We start from the raw sequence: 20600 nt of genomic DNA, 5'->3' as shown, positions 1-20600 counted from the left end.
AGCCATGTAGTATATAGCAGCCACATAGTATATAGCAGCCACATAGTATATAACACAGCCCACGCAGTATATAACACTGCCCACATAGTATATATCAGTCACGCAGTATATAACACAGCTCACGTAGTATACAGCAGTGTGGGCGCCATATCTCTGTTAAAAAAAAGAATTAAAATAAAAAATAGTTATATACTCACCCTCCGGCGTCCACCGATGCGCACGAGGCTGCTGCCAGCTTCCGTTCCCAGTGATGCATTGCGAAATTACCCAGATGACTTAGCGGTTTTGCAATGCATTTCTGGGAACGGAAGCTGGCGGCAGCCTCGCCGCTCGCGCGCATCGGTGGACGGCGGAAGGTGAGAATAGCACCATTTTTTATTTTTAACATTATATCTTTTTACTATTGATGCTGCATAGGAAGCATCAATAGTAAAAAGTTTGTCACAGTGTTAATAGCAGCGTTAACAGACTGCGTTACACTGCGTTATGCTGCGGTGTAACGCAGTCGACTTAACGGACTGCTAAAACGCTATGTGGGTGGTGGGCACTGACTGGGGGGGTTGTATGGAGGGGGCACTGACTGTAGGGGAGTAGGGAGCGGCCATTTCGCGGCCGGACTGTGCCCGTCGCTGATTGGTCGCGGCCAGCTGGCCGCGACCAATCAGTGACTTAGGTTTTCCGTGACAGACAGACAAACAGACGGAAGTGCCCCTTAGACGATTATATATATATATATATAGATGGACTGTTTATGTGAACAAATGGCACCATCAACAACTGACTGGGAAATCTATCTCTGGGTCATTTCTTTTTGGCATTACCATACGATAGTTTTCTCACTCTTGGATTCACCAGCTAGTGATCAGACCAGTGACCAGTCAAGTACCCCAAGGGACACTGGCGAGGTCATGTGTTGTAACATCTAAAGGGATTACGGCTGTATATGGCCATTGTTGTTAAGGAAACAGGTGCTATGTAGATGTTCCCTTCACCTTGTTGAGTTTGTCCTGGTGATAAGGATAGAGACGAAAGACCCATGAGGACCGCCAACCAGAGCCTGTTCAACTGCCCCTAAGTTGGGGAACCAGACCAGGCATGAAGATGAGGAGCATCAAAGTTCAATATGCCTCCATAGTTTGGTGATTCCCTTCAGCATAGTCAGAGGACTAGATACAGAGGTGGTGGAGTCCGAGAGACGTTTTATCAGACATTATACATATTTTCAGAAATGGCGTCAGAGTGGGCAAGTATATAGTTTTAATACTACATATTGGAGTACAAGTATACGATTTATTTTGGTACACAATTAGAACATAGGGCTGCATTAATAAAAGCCTCAATACACATCAGACTAATGTCGGTGTAACCCTCCTCTATTACCAGGATCGGTCAACAGTCTAATACGTATGGAGGTCTTTTGTCCATCCCCCAACAGAGGATGTCCGTGAAGAGAAGAAGGATTCAGCATTGCGATTGATGGACGATCCTTTTATTCTCCAGGAGACAGGTCACTGTCAGATGATTCTGGCAGCAGCTGTCATAGAAAACTCAAGAAGGTTTGGCCAAACTGAGCGTTCCTGTGTATGAGATACTTGGGAGAGATGATCGTTCGGCTGGCAGCTATCTATTGGTTATGGCGGTGAGGTGCTTAAGCAAGGATATCAAGTCATATTGCAGCTGATAATCGGGCGTGAGCATAGAAGACTAAACAAAGATAACCAATTAAGAAATGTATTAAAGAATACGGACACCTTTATATGTACACAGCTGGTAAAATAAGTATTGAACACGTCATCAATTTTTTTAAGTAAATATATTTCTATAAGTGCTATTGATATCAAATTGTCATCAGATGTCAGTAACAACTAATCCAATCTCCAAGGACAAAGAAATCAAACCATAGATGTCTATACATTGTTATATGTAGTAGTGAGAAATGACACAGGAAAAAAAGGATTGAACACGCTTACTGAAACTTAATTTATACAAAAGCCTTTGTAGGCGATGACAGCTGCAAGACGCCTCCTGTAAGGAGAAACTAGCCACAGGCATTGCTCAGGTGTGATTTTGTCCCATTCTTCCACACAAACATTCTTCACATCCTGAAGGTCCTGTGGGCTCCTTCTATGAACACTGAATACATTTTCTATTAGATTCAGGTCCCTTGATTGGCTGGGCCATACTAGCAGCTTTATTTTCTTTCTCAAAAAAACAATTGAGATTTCCCTTGGCTGTGTGTTTTGGATCATTGTCTTGCTGAAATGTTGTTTCATCTTCATCATCCTGGTAAACACCATCATGTTCCCACCTTCAAACTTCACTGTTGGTATGGTGTTTTTAGGGTGATATGCAGTGTCTTTTGGCCTCCAAAATCCACTGAGAGGTTGGCCATGATGTGGCAGTCGGCTTCATACAGTCTGATCAGAATGTTAAGCTAAGAACCTCATGTTCAGTTATATATATTTTTGCCTAGAGGCATTAGATCGATGTATGATTTTTGGAGGTGCGGTCCATGCTCTTTTGTTAGCTTGTTGTCAATAATAATATTTCTTGATGTTGTTATTGTTCAGTATCCTTGTTATACGATATTGATAGCGATAATGGTATTTCTTACAAGTGGACTATTGAGGGTGAGAAGCAGGGTCGCCCTTTACAGCAGAATTCAAAGCACGTAGGTCGTGAGCAAGTTCTGTCCCTGACAGAATATCTGATAATTCCCCAAATACCAAGTTCCTTTTCTGCCATATTAAATATATATATTAGGGAGCTGCTGTAAAACAATTCTTTAACATAAGGAAAGGTGACATCGGGAAGATGACAAAAACACGGATTAATATTAGTTAATAACTAACCTTTTCTCCTCGATCCTGTATGAGCCAGTTACGATCCCTCCTCCTAGTCTCCGGCTACAAATTACACAAACATTTGCAAAAAAACAGAATAGAGAAGAGATCGGATATCTGTTTTCCCTGAAGCTTTCACTGGACAGGCTGTGAGTATAACTAATGTATGTGGGATTGTTGTACCACCAAATGTTCAAGTTGGACAACTCCGGATGTATGGGGGCAATAATAATAGGACACCCATAGAGGGGCATGGAGTTTCCAGTTTTAGGGGAGAGTAATTCCATTCATTTGACACCGGATGCATCATCAGATCCATGGAAGACTCGAAACATCAAGTTCGAAGGAGGGTGACATTTTTTTTTTTTTTTTAGCATGCATAGATATTCGTAGTGTACTTGTATTCAGTTTAGTACAAAGTCTGATTTCTTCTTGGACAGGGACCAGATCTGTGTCGGTCATGACAATTCTAATTAAAGTAAAACGCTTCACCTGCCACATTACCCCAAGGGTCTGCTCCAGATTAATCAGCAAGAGCCAAAAGTTTTCTGCCCCTCAGAATTTCGCCGATTATGAAGATATTAGGCCGAGTTACAAACTGGATATACCAGAATACTTCAACTTTGCAAGTGACATCCTAGACAAATGGACGGCTGCTGATAAGGTAATAGTCTATGATTCTTTGTCAGTCCTCAAAGGTTGCCTAAAATTGGAGGGTATATATTGTACCGGACTGCGTAATATGATGAGATAGTAGTAATAGTGATGGTCTTTTCCCAGGATGGCAGTAGAAATCCCAATCCTGCTCTGTGGTGGATAGATGGAGAAGGAAAAGAGGTGAAATGGAGCTTTGATGAGTTGGGTTTTCGCTCCAGGAAAGTTGCGAATTTACTGTCTGATGCTTGTGACTTAAAACCAGGAGACAGAGTTATTGTGATTCTCCCTCGGGTGCCGGAGTGGTGGCTGTTAAACGTTGCGTGCATTAGAGCCGGTAAGTAGTCTTAAAGGAAACCTGGACCGCCTTCGTGACCACACATTAATGACTCTCCACCTGTCCGAACGACAGCCGATTAACATATAATATATAATTTCTGGAATACCCCTATAATATCTGGTGATACAATTCTCACCTTCTTCAATTGTTGTCAAGAGGTGAAGCTTCAAGTACAAAAACATCAAGAACTGTGTGTTATACGATAAAATGCTAATTTCTAATATAGCCAAAAGATACATGGCTTAGTGAAAATTTTTTAGAAAGTGTTGTAGCTATTGTTTTTGAACCCAAGCAGAAAGAGGACCCAAAGGTCCTTTTGACCTGGAAGAGGACAGTAGTCCTATTAATGTCATGAGGTTTTGGGGTGGGGATCTCATAACAGATTTTCCGTTACGGCCTGGACACTTGAAGTCTTTGCCTTTTGAGGAATTCACTGTCCGATGGTTCCTTCCTCAAAGATAAAATGTAAAACCATTACAACGAATTCCATCTAAAGTTTCCATTACTTCAACAGGTTTAGTTCTAATCCCAGGGACAACACAACTTACTGCAAAGGATATTCTGTACAGGCTTCAAACATCAGAAGCAAGGTGCATTATCACAAGCCAAGAACTGGCCCCAAATGTAGACGCCATCTCATCCCAAGTTCCAGTACTAAAAACCAAAATGATTGTGTCCGGAAAGAGAGAAGGGTGGCTGAATTTTCAAGATCTCTATACGTATGTCCCATCCTATTGGCTTGTAATGATGCAGTCACCAAGGATCATGTAATAAATATTTCCATTTATTTAAGGGTGGCCAGTGACAAGCACATGTGTGTGAGGACAATGAGTACAGATCCAATGACCATTTACTTCACCAGTGGGACAACAGGTTCTCCAAAAATGGCAGAACACAGTCACTCCAGCTACGGGCTAGGACTAACTATAGTTGGAAAGTAAGTAAGCATGAAGACATTAGATAGTTGCTTCGGATTCTTCTCAACTACAAATTGAAGGCGTAGGTGAGACAATAAAAGCATCAGGCACATCTATGAAGGGGTCAGGGGCAACTAGGCATGGGAAAGCTCAAGAAGATTGGAGTAAACATGTGATATGCTTCCAAAACAGAGGACTTGGTCAAGCAGGTACGTTTGATGGCCTTCAGACACCTGAAGCTGGCCTAGGAGGATAATCTTCATATTTGTCACACCGATCCTGTTGCCGTGAAGTTGTTTTGTTCTGCAGCCTTTGTCTCATATAAATAATGGTTGGCTTTGTGCACTGTGTGTCTGAGCCTTATGATTGGTGTAACTGAGTATACATCAAATGTATCCATAGGACTCCACCCAACAGAGGACAAAAAGTTCTCCGTTGGCTTCCACTGGGATGGCAGAACTTTGCTTCTATTTAGGAAATCAATGTCTGAGATTGGGGAGTCTTAACAATTTATAACTCTTTCAGCATAGTCCATGAGGTTGAAGGAAGCGACAATGAAGTTTATATGTGCTTAAAGGGAACCTGTCAGCAGGATTGTGCACAGTAACCTACAGTGTCAGGTCGGCGCCTTTATACTGATTACAATGATACCTTGGTTGATGAAATCCATCTTGTGGTTGTTGTTTAATCTTTATTTTCAGTTTTGAGTTAATGATATGCTCGTGCTACGGGGCGGCCAAGGTATCATTGTAATCAGCATAACGACGCCGACCTGACACGCACGGTCTGTAGGTTACTGAGCACAATCCTGCTGACAGGTTCCCTTTAACTATTATGTCTCTCACTAAAAAGTATGTAGATATAAAATAACTGAGTACGTATTTCCCCCATACAGGTATTGGCTGGACTTAACGCCATCAGACGTGTTTTGGAATTCATCAGACACGGGTTGGGTAAAGTCTGCATGGAGCAGTGTTTTTGCTCCTTGGATCCAAGGTTCATGTGTGTTTGCTCATTACATGCCCCGATTTGACCCATCTCTAACGTTGGAGGTAAGGTGAAAGTCAATTCAAATTGTACAAAGTAAGGAAAAAAAATTCACAAATAACGCAAAGTGGCTGTATATGATTGAAAGGTGGGGTAAGGCCATGTATAGCGGCCTCAATTGCTTGTTAATGATTATTACATGAAAAGAAACAACAACGCAGGACATTGACTTTTAAAAACTGAGCAGATGTGTAGTTTGACTTTATGCCAGCATGGTTTTTGGCCACATCCATACCTTTTAAAGAGAACCTGTCAGTAGTGTATTTAGTAGTTGTGAAAAGAGTTTTTTCCATCCAGGAAAGCGAATTAAAATCCAAAATAGCTAATTGTGATTTCATTAATGAGCATTAGTGATGAGCGAACATGCTCATGTGTTATCAGAGTGTCTTCAGCGTGCTCAAAAGATCTTCCAGTCCCCGTGGCTGCATGTCTCGGGAACACATGCGGGGATCGCCTAACACACAGGGAATCCTGTTCTTCTGTAATCAGTAGTGGGAGTTTTATACTAATGAGGCATAAGTGTCTACACAGAAAAAGAGAGTATAGAAAAAAATGTTTAAATTATCAAAAGATTTTTTATTAACCCCTTCATGACCATGGGATTTTTCATTTTTCCGTGTTTGTTTTTCACTCCCCTCCTTCCCAGAGCCATAACTTTTTTATTTTTCCGTCAATTTGGCCATGTGAGGGCTTATTTTTTGCGGGACAAGTTGTACTTTTGAACGACATCATTGGTTTTAGCATGTCGTGTACTACAAATGGGAAAAAAATTCCAAGTGCGGTGAAATTGCAAAAAAAGTGCAATCCCACACTTGTTTTTTGTTTGGCTTTTTTGCTAGGTTCACTAAATGCTAAAACTGACCTGCCATAATGATTCTCCAGGTCAGTACGAGTTCATAGACACCTAACATGTCTAGGTTATTTTTTAACTAAGTGGTGAAAAAAAATTCCAAACTTTGCTAAAAAAAAAAAAAAAATTGTGCCATTTTCCGATACTCGTAGCGTCTCCATTTTTCGTGATCTGGGGTCGGTTGAGGGCTTATTTTTTGCGTGCCGAGATGACGTTTTTAATGATAGCATTTCGGTGCAGATACGTTCTTTTGATCGCCCGTTATTGCATTTTAATGCAATGTCGCGGCGACCAAAAAAACGTAATTCTGGTGTTTCGAATTTTTTTCCCGCTACGCTGTTTAGCGATCAGGTTAATGCTTTTTTTGATTGATAGATCGGGCGATTCTGAGCGCGGCGATACCAAATATGTGTAGATTTGATTTTTTTTTATTGATTTATTTTGATTGGGGCGAAAGGGGGGTGATTTAAACTTTTATATTTTTTTTATTTTTTTCAACTTTTTTTTTTTACATTTGCCATGCTTCAATAGCCTCCATGGGAGGCTAGAAGCAGGCACAGCACAATCGCCTCTGCTACATAGCAGCGATCTGCTGATCGCTGCTATGTAGCAGAAATGGAGGTGTGCTGTGAGCGCCGACCACAGGGTAGCGCTCACAGCCACCGGCGATCAGTAACCATAGAGGTCTCAAGGACCTCTATGGTTACAATGGAGACGCATCGCCGACCCCCGATCATGTGACGGGGGTCGGCGATGACGTCATTTCCGGCCGCCCGGCCGGAAGCGGTAGTTAAATGCCGCTGTCTGCGTTTGACAGCGGCATTTAACTAGTTAATAGGTGCGGGCAGATCGCGATTCTGCCCGCGCCTATTACGGGCACATGTCAGCTGTTCAAAACAGCTGACATGTCCCGGCTTTGGTGCGGGCTCACCGCGGAGCCCTGCATAAAAGCAGGGGATCTGACCTTGGATGTACTATACCGTCCGAGGTCAGAAAGGGGTTTTAACCCCTTAATGACCGCCAATACGTCTTTTAACTGACCTTAGATATAAGAGAATATCCTCCCCATACAGATGACAATCCAGCAGCTGTCGGCTGTCCACTATAGCTGACAACTTGCTGTATCAGCCACGATCCGTATTTGCACCATCTAAATCTGTTTAACCCCTTAGATGCTGCTGTCAATAGTGACTACATCATTATAAATGGTTAACAGAGTGTGGGGGCTTCTTATTTGTCACAATTGGTGCCCTCAGATCATGATTTTGTTGTCCTGATGTTTGCCATGGCAATTCATGACCAAATAGCGGCCTTAGAGTCTGACGGCTGTAGTAATCTGTTTAGAAGTTAACAACACTTAGGTGGTAAAAATACACATTTTCATTTCTGTCATACCACTTTGCATTAATTCCTGTAAAGCACCTGAAGGGTTAATAAACTACCTGACAGCAGTTTTCAATATGTTTAGGGGTGCTGTTTCTAAAATGGTATCACGTTTGTGGGTTTCCCAATATATGGGACCCCTAAAGTCACTTCAAACATGGGTAAGTCCCTAAAAAAATAAATTTTGTAAATTTCTTTGAAAAAATGAAAAATTGCTGCTACATTTTTAAACCTCCTAAAATGCTAACAAAATAAAATAACATTTTACAAATGGTGCTGATGTAAAGCAGACATGTGGGAAATGTTATTTATTAATGGTTTGCTGTTGTATGACTATCTGGATTAAAGGGATAATCATTCAAATTTAGAAAATTGCTATTTTTTTAACATTTTTCTCAAATTTTTGATATTTTTTATAAATAAACACAAAAAATGTTGAACAAAATTTACCATTATCATAAAGTAGAATGTGTCACGAAAAAACAATCTCAAAATCACTGGGATTTGTTGAAGCGTTGCAGAGTTATTACCACATAAAGTGACACTGGTCAGATTTCAAAAATTTGGCTCGGTCACTAAGGGGTTAAATTACATCACATCATATTCAAAACAAAAACAATTACAGTGCCTTGCGAAAGTATTCGGCCCCCTGGAACTTTTCAACCATTTCCCACATATCATGCTTCAAACATAAAGATACCAAATGTTAATTTTAGGCGAAGAATCAACAACAAGTGGAACACAATTGTGAAGTTGAATGAAATTTATTGGTTATTTTAAATTTTTGTAGAAATTCAAACTGGGACGTAGAATATTATTCGGCCCCACTTTTCAGTTTTTGAATTTCCGCAAAAATTTAAAATAACCAATAAATTTCATTCAACTTCACAATTGTGTTCCACTTGTTGTTGATTCTTCGCCTAAAATTTACATTTGGTATCTTTATGTTTGAAGCATGATATGTGGGAAAAGGTTGAGAAGTTCCAGGGAACCGAATACTTTCGCAAGGCACTGTATATGGACTGTTGTGAATTCTGTTGTCGAACTCCCTCCTGTGGTCGTGAATGGTACTTCGGCGAGTTCTGTCTATGGGCTCCCTCTGGTGGCTATGAGTGAAGCTGCTGCTTCTGAGGTTCCTTACACAGGTGACATGGTTTAACCTTTGGTTGGCTGCTCTATTTAACTCCTCTCAGATCGTTACTCCATGCCAGCTGTCAATGTTTTTGCATTGGTTCAGTTCGCTCCTGGATCTCTCTGGTGACCTGCCTTCTCCTGCAGAAGCTAAGTTCCTGATAGTCATTATTTAACATAGTAACATAGTAACATAGTAACATAGTTAGTAAGGCCGAAAAAAGACATTTGTCCATCCAGTTCAGCCTATATTCCATCATAATAAATCCCCAGATCTACGTCCTTCTACAGAACCTAATAATTGTATGATACAATATTGTTCTGCTCCAGGAAGACATCCAGGCCTCTCTGTTTTGTTCACTGTTTTCTTGTCCAGCTGGTTATCATGATTTTGTCTTGCTAGCTGGAAGCTCTGGGATGCAGAGTGGCCCCTCCGCACCGTGAGTCGGTGCGGAAGTCTTTTTTGCACACTCTGCGTGGTCTTTTGTAGGTTTTTGTGCTGATCGCAAAGTTACCTTTCCTATCCTCTGTCTATTTAGTAAGTCTGGCCTCCCTTTGCTGAAACCTGTTTCATTTCTGCGTTTGTGACTTTCATCTTTACTCACAGTCAATATATGTGGGGGGCTTCCTTTACCTTTGGGGAATTTCTCTGAGGCAAGGTAGGCTTTATTTTCTATCTCTAGGGCTAGATAGCTCTTAGGCTGTGACGAGGCGCCTAGGTCTTGTCAGGAGCGCTCCACGGCTATTTTTAGTGTGTGTGATAGGATTAGGGCTTGCGGTCAGCAGAGCTCCCACATCCCAGAGCTCGTCCTGTATGAGGTTTAACTATCAGGTCATTCCGGGTGCTCCTAACCACCAGGTCATAACAATGGACCAAAGAATTCAAAAAGTGAAAGACAGGAACAGTCTAAGGTCAAAAGCAAACACAAATCATTTGTGGACCGGGAAATTGATTCCTGATGGACATCAGTAAATATTGCACTGTTAGGGTCCCACGGCACACTGGCAACTAGAATAAAACCATCAAAATCGAAAAATTTCATAAAGTTAAAGTTGCCTTAGTACTATATTTGTATTTGGGACACCACACATCACTGTGAATCAATAAAGTGTCATCAGATTGGATCTTACCCATATAAGTCCTTGTGCACAAATAGACCACGCAGCCCCAACGCGCGTTTCATGTGGGCTTCTCATGAATTTTTTCTATTTTGATGGTTTTATTAGAGTGATGCCAGTGTGCTGTGGGACCCTAATAGTGCAATATTTATTGGTGTCCATCAGGGATTAATTTCCTGGTCCACAAATGATTTGTGTTTGCTTTTGACCTTAGACTGTTCGGGTCTTTCACTTTTTTAATTCTTTGGTCCATATAATTGTTTTCGTTTTGAATATGATGTTGTGATGTAATTTAATAAAAAAATCTTTTGATAATTTAAACGGGTTTTTTATACTTTCTATTTCTGTGTGCATGTTTATGCTTTCGAATATACCTGTTGTCCTTGACAATGTTTTAGTATTATATATAATTTTTGTTCTATTTTTCTTGTTTAATGAGGCATAAGTGCAGCAGGGCTAGATGTTGCACTTGGTCTTCTGCCAGTCTGAGAATTATCCTCTGCTCATAACAGACAGGTCACTGCTTTTTCAGTGAGCTGCCTCCTCTCCTCTGCCCGAAATTTTGCACAGGAACTGGCATAGTCTGGGACAACGCATGCGCAGATGGATTTCTCAGCTCAAACACGTCACTTGAAAATTACTGCACATGCCGAACCCCTGGCCATGATGGCATCTGTGAGAGATTTTGGCCAGGGAGCTCTGTTGGCACCTCATAGCATAACACTGCCATGACTAAGGCCTCCTTCACACATCCGTATATAACACACATGTGAAAAAACAGTACCTGTGTCAGTGTTTTTAATTAGTGTGTCCGTTTTTACCACAAGTATCATCCGTATCTCTGCTTTTACCATCAGTGTGTCATCCGTGTCTCCATTTTTACCATCAGTGTGTCATCCGTGTCTCCGTTTTTACCATCAGTGTCATCCGTGTCTCCGTTTTTACCATCAGTGTCATCCGTGTCTCCGTTTTTACCATCAGTGTCATCCGTGTGTCCATTTTTACCATCAGTGTCATCCGTGTCTCCATTTTTACCATCAGTGTCATCCATGTCTGTTTTTACCATCAGTGTCATCCGTGTCTCCATTTTTACGATCAGTGTGTCATCCGTGTCTCCATTTTTACCATCAGTGTGTCATCCATGTCTGTTTTTACCATCAGTGTCATCCGTGTCTCCTTTTTTACCATCAGTGTGTCATCCATGTCTTCGTTTTTACCATCAATGTGTTTTTACCATCAGTGTCATCCGTGTCTCCGTTTTTACCATCAGTGCCATCCGTGCCTCAGTTTTTACCATCAGTGTGTCATCCGTGTCTCCGTTTTTACCATCCGTGTCTCCGTTTCTACCATCAGTGTCATCCGTGTCTCCGTTTTTATCATAAGTATGTCATCCGTGTCTCCGTTTTTACCATCAGTGTGTCATCCGTGTCTAGGTTTTTACATCAGTGTGTCATCCGTGTCTCCATTTTTACCATCAGTGTCATCCATGTCTAGGTTTTTACATCAGTGTGTCATCCGTGTCTCCCTTTTTACCATCGTCATCCGTGTCTCCGTTTTTACCATTAGTGTGACATCCGTGTCTCCGTTTTTACCATCAGTGTCATCCGTGTCTCTGTTTTTACCATCAGTGTCTCCGTTTTTACCATCAGTGTGTCATCCGTGACTCCGTTTTTACCATCAGTGTCATCCGTGTCTCAGTTTTTACCATCAGTGTCATCCGTGTCTCCATTTTTACGATCAGTGTGTCATCTGTGTCTCCATTTTTACCATCAGTGTGTCATCCATGTCTGTTTTTACCATCAGTGTCATCCGTGTCTCCTTTTTTACCATCAGTGTGTCATCCGTGTCTTCGTTTTTACCATCAATGCCTGTTTTTACCATCAGTGTCATCCTTGTCTCCGTTTTTACCATCAGTGTCATCCGTGTCTCCGTTTTTACCATCGGCGTCATCCGTGCCTCAGTTTTTACCATCAGTGTGTCATCCGTGTCTAGGTTTTTACATCAGTGTGTCATCCGTGTCTTCGTTTTTACCATCAGTGTGTCATCCGTGTCTCCGTTTTTACCATCAGTGTCATCCGTGTCTCCATTTTTACGATCAGTGTCATCCGTGTCTCCATTTTTACCATCAGTGTGTCATCCATGTCTGTTTTTACCATCAGTATCATCCGTGTCTCCTTTTTTACCATCAGTGTGTCATCCGTGTCTTCGTTTTTACCATCAATGTCTGTTTTTACCATCAGGGTCATCCTTGTCTTCGTTTTTACCATCAGTGTCATCCGTGTCTCCGTTTTTACCATCGGCGTCATCTGTGCCTCAGTTTTTACCATCAGTGTGTCATCCGTGTCTAGGTTTTTACATCAGTGTGTCATCCCTGTCTTCGTTTTTACCATCAGTGTGTCATCCGTGTCTCCGTTTTTACCATCCGTGTCTCCGTTTTTACCATCAGTGTCATCCGTGTCTCCGTTTTTACCATCCGTGTCTCCGTTTTTACCATCAGTGTCATCCGTGTCTCCGTTTTTACCATCTGTGTCTCCGTTTTTACCATCAGTGTCATCCGTGTCTCCGTTTTTACCATCAGTGTGTCATCCCTGTCTAGGTTTTTACATCAGTGTGTCATCCGTGTCTCCATTTTTACCATCAGTGTGTCATCCGTATCTCCGTTTTTACCATCGTCATCCGTGTTTCCGTTTTTACCATTAGTGTGACATTCGTGTCTCCGTTTTTACCATCAGTGTCATCCGTGTCTCTGTTTTTACCATCAGTGTCTGTTTTTACCATCAGTGTGTCATCCGTGTCTAGGTTTTTACATCAGTGTGTCATCCATGTCTCCGTTTTTACCATCGGTGTCATCTGTGTCTCCGTTTTTACCATCGGTGTCATCCGTGTCTCCGTTTTTACCATCAGCGTGTCATCCGTGTCTAGGTTTTTACATCAGTGTGTCATCCGTGTCTCCGTTTTTACCATCAGTGTCATCTGTGTCTCCGTTTTTACTATCAGTGTCATCCGTGTCTCCGTTTTTACCATCAGTGTCATCCGTGTCTCCGTTTTTACCATCAGTGTCATCTTTGTGTTCATTTTCTATCAGTGTCATCCGTACTTTTTCAGTATGGATAAAGAAAGAAATAGATTACAAAGCTTCTCCGATACTTTGCAATATTAGACTCGTATATCCTTCTATTGTGTCTCCTCCATACATCTGTGACCTCGTCTCCCGGTACTTACCTACACGCAACCTCCGATCCTCACAAGATCTCCTTCTCTACTCCCCTCTTATCTCCTCTTCCAACAATCGCATACAAGATTTCTCCGGTGCATCCCCCCTACTCTGGAACCCTCTGCCCCAACATATCAGACTCTCGCCTACCATCGAAACCTTCAAAAAGAACCTGAAGACCCACCTCTTCCGACAAGCCTACAACCTGCAGTAACCACCGATCCACCAAACCGCTGCATGACCAGCTCTACCCTCACCCATCCCTTGTAGATTGTGAGCCCTCACGGGCAGGATCCTCTCTCCTCCTGTACCAGTTGTGACTTGTATTGTTTAAGATTATTGTACCTGTATTTTTTATGTATACCCTCCTCACATGTAAAGTGCCATGGAATAAATGGCGCTATAATAATAAAAAATAGTAATAGTATATCACACGGACGGTGCGCTGATGCCATCCATGTGCTGAACGTATTTTCCACAGACCCATAGATTTGTATTGGCCCTTGCAATCCGTGCTGCTGGAAAATAACAGACATGTATCCGTGTGTTTTGCACAGTCATGCGGTCTATGTAAAACCACGGACATGTTCACAGCCCCGTAGATTATAATGGGTACGGGTCGTATCCGTGAAAAAAAATTGGATTCCACCCGTACTGGAAACACGGACATGTGAAGGAGGGCTAAGGATAGTTCTATTTCCGAAACATGTCTTGGCTTTTGCCTTGATGCCATATTTTTTGATGTACCTGCACCCTTTTAAGCTGTACTAATAAATCGGTGACCTTTTATAGCCTAATTTGCTTTGCCAATAACTTCCGCCGATCATTACAGAAAAACGGCAAAATAGTTTTTTTTTTCCCCCAAAAAGCCATCAAATTAATCATTCCTTTTAATAAAAAGAAAGTTGTCCAAAACTAAAGTTATTGAAGTGGCATTTTTCTTATATACTTTGATTTATTTTTTCCCATGTTCTCTGCTAGTCTCGTGCTGATCGCCTGTCAGCCAGCCTCCCCTTCCAACAATGTTCTGATTGAATCGACCATGATCCTTTTCGACTAATTAAACACAATATGACTTCTAATGTCACGTCAATGGTCTGGTCTTGATTCCTATCCTACAGAGCATCCATGAGTAATTAATGTGGGTCTAAAACAAATAAGATATTTAAAGAGGTATTCCCATAATTTCTCCATTTAGAAATGTAGTATAGTTCTTCTGATTCGCTATGTCGTTTACCCCACGTCCAGGGCATTGCAGTAGCTTAGGTATCCATTGGTTACAACCACTCGTATAGTGACAGTTAGGCATCCACGGTTACAACCACAATACGAATAGTCATACCATGGCTGCCCAAGCTACAGCAATGCCCTGGATGTAGGGTAGGCGGCATAGCGAATCAGAAGAACTATGCTACATTTCTAAATGGAGGTATTTGCTAATATTATTACATTACACATACTACATATTGGGATAGGATCTTGGAGATGGGAATACATCTTTAATTTAGTGTAAATAATCTTTTTAGGTGAAAATATGTTTACCCGAACTGAACTAAAACAGTTTTATTTTTTCCGTGAAGACATTGGCCAAATACCCCATCACTGTATACTGTGCTCCTCCAACCGCCTATCGTATGCTGGTGACATGCGACCTTGCAAGGTATGTACACCGAACACTACTCTATAAAATATTTGATACCTCTGGCATAAAGCTATTATTCGGGGAAGCCTTGGTGAGCGCCGATTCTCGGCTACTTCCTCCCTTCGAATGTATTTTCTTTTACGTTTATGAATACATAATCATTGATTTTTTTTTGGTATATTTATAAAGCTACAAATTTAAGACTCTAAAGCATTGTGCGAGTGGTGGAGAACCGCTCAACCCTCAAGTGATGGAACAATGGAACGCGAACACGGGGCTTGACATTTATGAAGGCTATGGTCAAACGGAGACGGTAAGTTATAACTTGACTATACTTTTTTGCAGCCAAGTACTGGGGCATTTTCCATATTAATAGTCCAAGACTTGATGGTACTATTCTGGCTGAAGACCATAAACTCAGACTAAACCTCATTCAGAGGTTCATGTATCATGGTCCAAGAATGGACCATGGTGCAGGAACCCGTCACGGCTCTCCTGCCCCATGGTCCAAGAATGGACCATAGTGCAGGAACCCATCATGGCTCTCCTGCCCTGACCTTGACCACATCATAAGCTCTTCTATTCAGTGCAGTTCCATACTGGAGCCCTTAGAGTATATTGTGCTACATAGCATCTAATTGAACATGTTTCATATAGGAAAAAAATATGCTTTACATGTGGTAAAGTGTCCATGCAGAACATCAGAGGCATATTTCACCGTCAGAGCCGTCACATGCAAGTGTAAATGAGGCCTTTTGGGATAAAACGCCACCGCTAATCACCACCATTATTTTCTAGGTCCTGATCTGTGGAACATTTAAAGGAATGAAAATAAAACCAGGCTCTATGGGAAAGGCTTCTCTATCCTATGACATCCAGGTACTTCTGTCTCTAGGGTGGTATGAACATGGGACAACTGAAGGTTGTGCTCAAATCAGCAAAGTAAAACAAGAATAGAAAGATCTCGAGAACTTTTGGGTCACACGGTCGTCGATTCTCACATGTGAGAAAATCAGGCGGATTATGCTAATGTCAAACTATTAGCGTCACCTTAGCGTGCTCCGATTCTCAGGCATGCGAGAATCGCTGCACGAAGATGGAGAACTTAACTTTTCCATCTTCTCCATTGTGTGCATCCGATGTTTCCCAAGCGCTCTCATGCGTGAGAATCGGACACACCCTCAGCATGCTGCGATCGCTTTCTCATGCCGATAGTATAACATTGGGTTCCGTGCTAGCGGACAAAACATCAGGTAGTGCTCGTCCGGGTTATACCGCAGTGTGAGCGACCGGCTACAACTAAACATTGCTTGTATAATTCGTAAGATACCCAGAGTATGTCCATTGGCAGTTGATAGGTCTCTTTCAAAAGGTTTGCCCACATTTGGCGAAATCTTTGGCTTGCCAAATCCTAATGGTGTGTAATGCACACACAGTTAGGATGCAGCTCGGCTTCCTGGTTTCAGCTGTCATCAAGTCACCCTAAGTGCTGACAAGAGCCTTGGCCTCGTCTCTCAATAGAATTCTGACTGGCCGAATACTGGGACTGTCGAGAAAAGCCAGATCCTAATGGTGTGTACGTTACTCACCGTTAGAAGTCGGTAAGCAGAATCGCTCGCTGAAGGAATGGGCATTCCTTCTAAAATAAGTAATTGGGTTAAATTATAATTTCAGATGTAATCAAAATTAATTTTGAAGGCTACATCTATGAAGTAGGGGCAGTGTTTCCCTTCAGTACTGCCATAAATCTGTGCCAATTACCATATTGTGCTCTAATTTAGTGGCTGACGTCATCTTCATTTTCACAAGTTGTTAATTCTACCGAACCCGGGTGTCGTCTTAGACGGTGAAATAGTTTGTCTTGCTGGTAATATTTTTTTGTTATGCATCTTTAGTATTGTATTTGTATGTACATTTTATCATTCCAGGTAGTTGATCCTGATGGCAACATATTACCCCCAAATCAGGAAGGTGAAATTGGAATCCGCATCGCACCGCAAAGACCTTTTTGTATTTTTTCTCAATATACAGTAGGTTTATTTTAAACTGGGCCATGTCTGCCATCCTATTTTATTTTTTAGTCCCGGTCCATTTTAAATGAAAAATCTTTCAACTAGTCTTGATTGAAAATGTATTGTTGTGAGTTTACAGCGCCTGTGCAGACCCATGAGTCTCCACCGTAACAGACTACAAAAAAAGTTATAATTAAGGAATTTTATTCTGAAATGCGTAAGATGTTTTGATACGCATTTTTTAAACGTGGTCTATGCAGGTGATTTTTGGATTAAGAACATCTTGGAGGACGGAGTGCTGACTTTTTCCGCAGACTACAAAAAAAAAACCTAAACAAAAAAACAACTTTGTTATCTGAGCCTGCAATCATACTCTCATATTTTCCCCATTTTTTGCTAACTTACACCTTGTTAAGCTGCTAAATGTGAGGGAGAGAAGGGGGAGAAGAAAAGAAAAAAGTATGAATGGAAGATCAGACTACAAATGCTTTCTTTGTAGTCTGTTACCATGGAGATAGAATTGTAGTTTCCAAGCTGTTTTATAAATAATGAATGAATGAATGAAGACCATTTGCGGTACTAAGATGATTTATAAATCCGTTAAAAAATAGGGCAACCCAGAGAAAACTGCATCAAGCCAAAGAGGAGACTTTTATCTTACTGGAGACAAAGCTATAAAAGATGAAGATGGCTACTTCTTTTTTGTTGGAAGATCAGATGACCTAATTTTATCTTCGGGGTAAGTATAAGGATTTAGCATAATCTACCTAATTTCTCAAAACTGTATAATGTAAAAAGCGTTCCTCACGCAAACTAATACATCGCTGCTTTAAAGGGATTTCCTGGGATTTTACAAAAGTTAGGTAAGAGTATGGTATGTTACAAAATAGGGATGTCAACATTACTTACCCATTGAATTCAATGTTCCAGCGTCGCCGCTCTTGTGGTCCCTTCCGTGATGATGTCCCATTCAACAGCTAAGTGACCACTGCAGCCAATCAATAGTGCAAATGCTACTGATCAGCTGGCAGCAGTAGTCACTTGATTGATGGGACATCATCATTGTAAGCAGATGGAAACCACCAGGGAGAAGGCACTAGGATTCAACTGTATAATTTTTGTCTCTCTATATTTTACAACAGCAGAGGTCCTTGGCCATAGTTGGGTTTTCATACAGACTTGATCTGATGGTGTAGGGAATATAAAGGGCTAGAAATTCATAAATATATATATATATATATATCAGCTGTGTTCTGTTGATACCTTGATCACAAAAAATTTGATTTTGCATTAAAAATAGAGTATAAGCGTACATATCATGAATTTGGCACTACGTGTACAGATGCGGTAAAGCAGCACAAGGCCCAAACTAGAGACGTCATGTGCAAGCAGTATGCAATGCTTTCAATTTGAGACACATGGCGGTACAGTGTTGTTGGCAGTGTGCGTGCAAAGCCTTTCTTTCATGGTCTTTTTCAGATATCGTATCGGACCATTTGAAATAGAAAGCGCCCTAATAGAACACCCGGCCGTCGTAGAATCTGCGGTGGTCAGCAGTCCGGACCCGATCAGAGGAGAGGTAACCCTTTACCCTACTAGTCTACAATACAGCAAAATGTCAGGTTTTTTAATGCAATGAAATAATAAAATTTACACAAAGTATAGGATGCTCATGTCCAACGAGAACTACGGTCTATAACCTGTACTGTGCAGACCAAAAGGTGCTGGAAAGTTGCATCCAGAAACTTCAACATCTCTCAAACAGTCTAAAAAAGCAATAATATGAGGTTACCCTCCAAATAAAGTATTCCTACACTTCAAATGGATGTTAAAACATTATAATGGTTGATACAATCTTCAAAAACTGTGAGGATTCACAAGTCTGCAGTCACAGAGTAACTGCAGACTTGTATCCCAAGCTTTGACATCCCCTTTAAGGGTTTTCTCACACCTACTGGGAGAATAGGGAACACCTTTGCTTCTAGAAGAAGAGTCCAGGAACTTCCTGAAGGAGAGAACCCCTACAATTAAGATTTCATCTACATCTAAGAACAACCCCCTTTTTAAGTTTTTTGTTTTTAGAAATATTTAATCAAATACTTTTTGGGATATCTGCTGTATGCTTGGTATTAAATGAGTCTTGTGATGCGCAGAGAACCCTAAATCTACATATGATTCTGTTTATACCTAATACATATGTTTAATGTGCAGGTGGTGAAGGCTTTTGTTGTCTTGTCCCCTACATACGCTGGCCACGACCAGGAGACACTGACTAAAGAACTACAAGAACATGTAAAGAAGGTGACCGCCCCGTACAAGTACCCAAGGAAGGTAGGTAACTCCATGACACCAGCACCGTCGCTCAAGAAGCTGCTGAAACTCGTCCTGAATTATTCTTCTATTATTCATAGATTGAATTTGTTCAACAATTGCCAAAAACAGTCAGCGGGAAGATTCGGAGAAATGAGCTGAGAAATAAGGAATGGGGAAAAGCCTGAAGACGAGCAAAACTTACCATTACTAGTATACATAAAGTAGTCTTCTTCCAGATTCCTGACCACCTGTATGTGACCATCCTGACAACTCAAGTGCACACGAACAGTGTGATACTCAAGTTGTATTTTTTTGATTTTTAGAATCAATAAATTGTTGAGAATATCTATAGCGTGAAAAAAAAAAAAAATGCTTTATGGATGAAAGATCTACAGTCCTAGGCTGCATGGAAGTTGTGACCTCTCGAGTGTACCATAGAAATGAGATGACTGGGTATAGACATCCTTCATTAAAGGATTGTCCTATAAACAACATAGGACCAAATCCATAGGATAGATTCTAAATGTCTGATTGTTAATGGGAATGGCTGCTGAATCCTCCACTGAACCCGAGCATCAATGGCCAAAAAGCCCCATGTGAATGGTGCAGTAGTGAGCAGATGCAACCATGGCTTCTGTAGAGAATGAATGGCGCCGTGGTGGAGGGTGGACTGGACCACAAGTGATATTTAGAGTTGGTGCAAATCTATTTGTAGGACCTGGTCCATCATCCACGTCAGAGATCTGTGGCAGCTGGACCCTCGAGAATCGGCATGCACGTTCTTTTGATTAGCTAACCTGGCGCAGCATCACACCGCAACAATGACATGTCACCAGGCTGGCTAATCAAAAGAAGAGCCAGAGATGCCGTCTGGTAAAAGGCGGTTCTCCGTGCTCTAGTCCAGTGGTCACAGATTACCAACGAGGACAGTGAAACAAGTCATGTGGATCAATTCACGAGAACGAATGATCATCCATTTATCACCTATACTGTTTATGGGACAGCAGCTTTCATACAATAGTTTCACATGCAATGTTATTCCTATCCTGTGATCTTACATTATTGTCTTTATACAAGAGAAAAAGATATTTATTGGCTCCCACCAGCCTCGCTGGTGATTGACAGCGCTGTTCTG

At 41.4% G+C, this 20600-nt stretch overlaps 1 protein-coding gene across 2 annotated transcripts; it reads left to right on the top strand.

Moving 5' to 3' along the window:
* Positions 1-592: 592 nt before the first annotated feature.
* LOC138645130 (acyl-coenzyme A synthetase ACSM3, mitochondrial-like) lies at positions 593-19812 on the top strand. Of its 2 annotated transcripts, XM_069734209.1 has the most exons (14): positions 593-2992; positions 3284-3507; positions 3624-3834; positions 4352-4556; positions 4631-4774; positions 5650-5806; positions 15079-15158; positions 15330-15453; positions 15939-16019; positions 17069-17170; positions 17764-17891; positions 18632-18731; positions 19364-19483; positions 19564-19812. In XM_069734209.1, the coding sequence occupies exons 2-14, from the start codon at positions 3304-3306 to the stop codon at positions 19648-19650; spliced, it is 1743 nt and encodes a 580-aa protein (XP_069590310.1). In that variant the 5' UTR covers positions 593-2992; positions 3284-3303; the 3' UTR covers positions 19651-19812. The 2 variants fall into 2 exon arrangements, with proteins under 2 accessions (XP_069590310.1, XP_069590309.1); XM_069734208.1 differs by having other exon boundaries at positions 594-3507.
* Positions 19813-20600: the final 788 nt, after the last annotated feature.

This window comes from Ranitomeya imitator, chromosome 7, assembly GCF_032444005.1.
Source record: "Ranitomeya imitator isolate aRanImi1 chromosome 7, aRanImi1.pri, whole genome shotgun sequence".
NCBI lineage: Eukaryota > Metazoa > Chordata > Amphibia > Anura > Dendrobatidae > Ranitomeya > Ranitomeya imitator.
This window is presented reverse-complemented; position numbering and strand designations above follow the sequence as displayed.

Excerpts from the sequence above, each read along its gene's own strand:
- LOC138645130 (XM_069734208.1), top strand. The coding sequence starts at position 3,145 with ATGCATCATCAGATCCATGGAAGACTCGAAACATCAAGTTCGAAGGAG. Across the intron at positions 15,454-15,938 it reads GCTATGGTCAAACGGAGACG|GTCCTGATCTGTGGAACATT; the intron begins GTAAGTTATAAC and ends ATTATTTTCTAG. Across the intron at positions 18,732-19,363 it reads CGGACCCGATCAGAGGAGAG|GTGGTGAAGGCTTTTGTTGT; the intron begins GTAACCCTTTAC and ends TTTAATGTGCAG.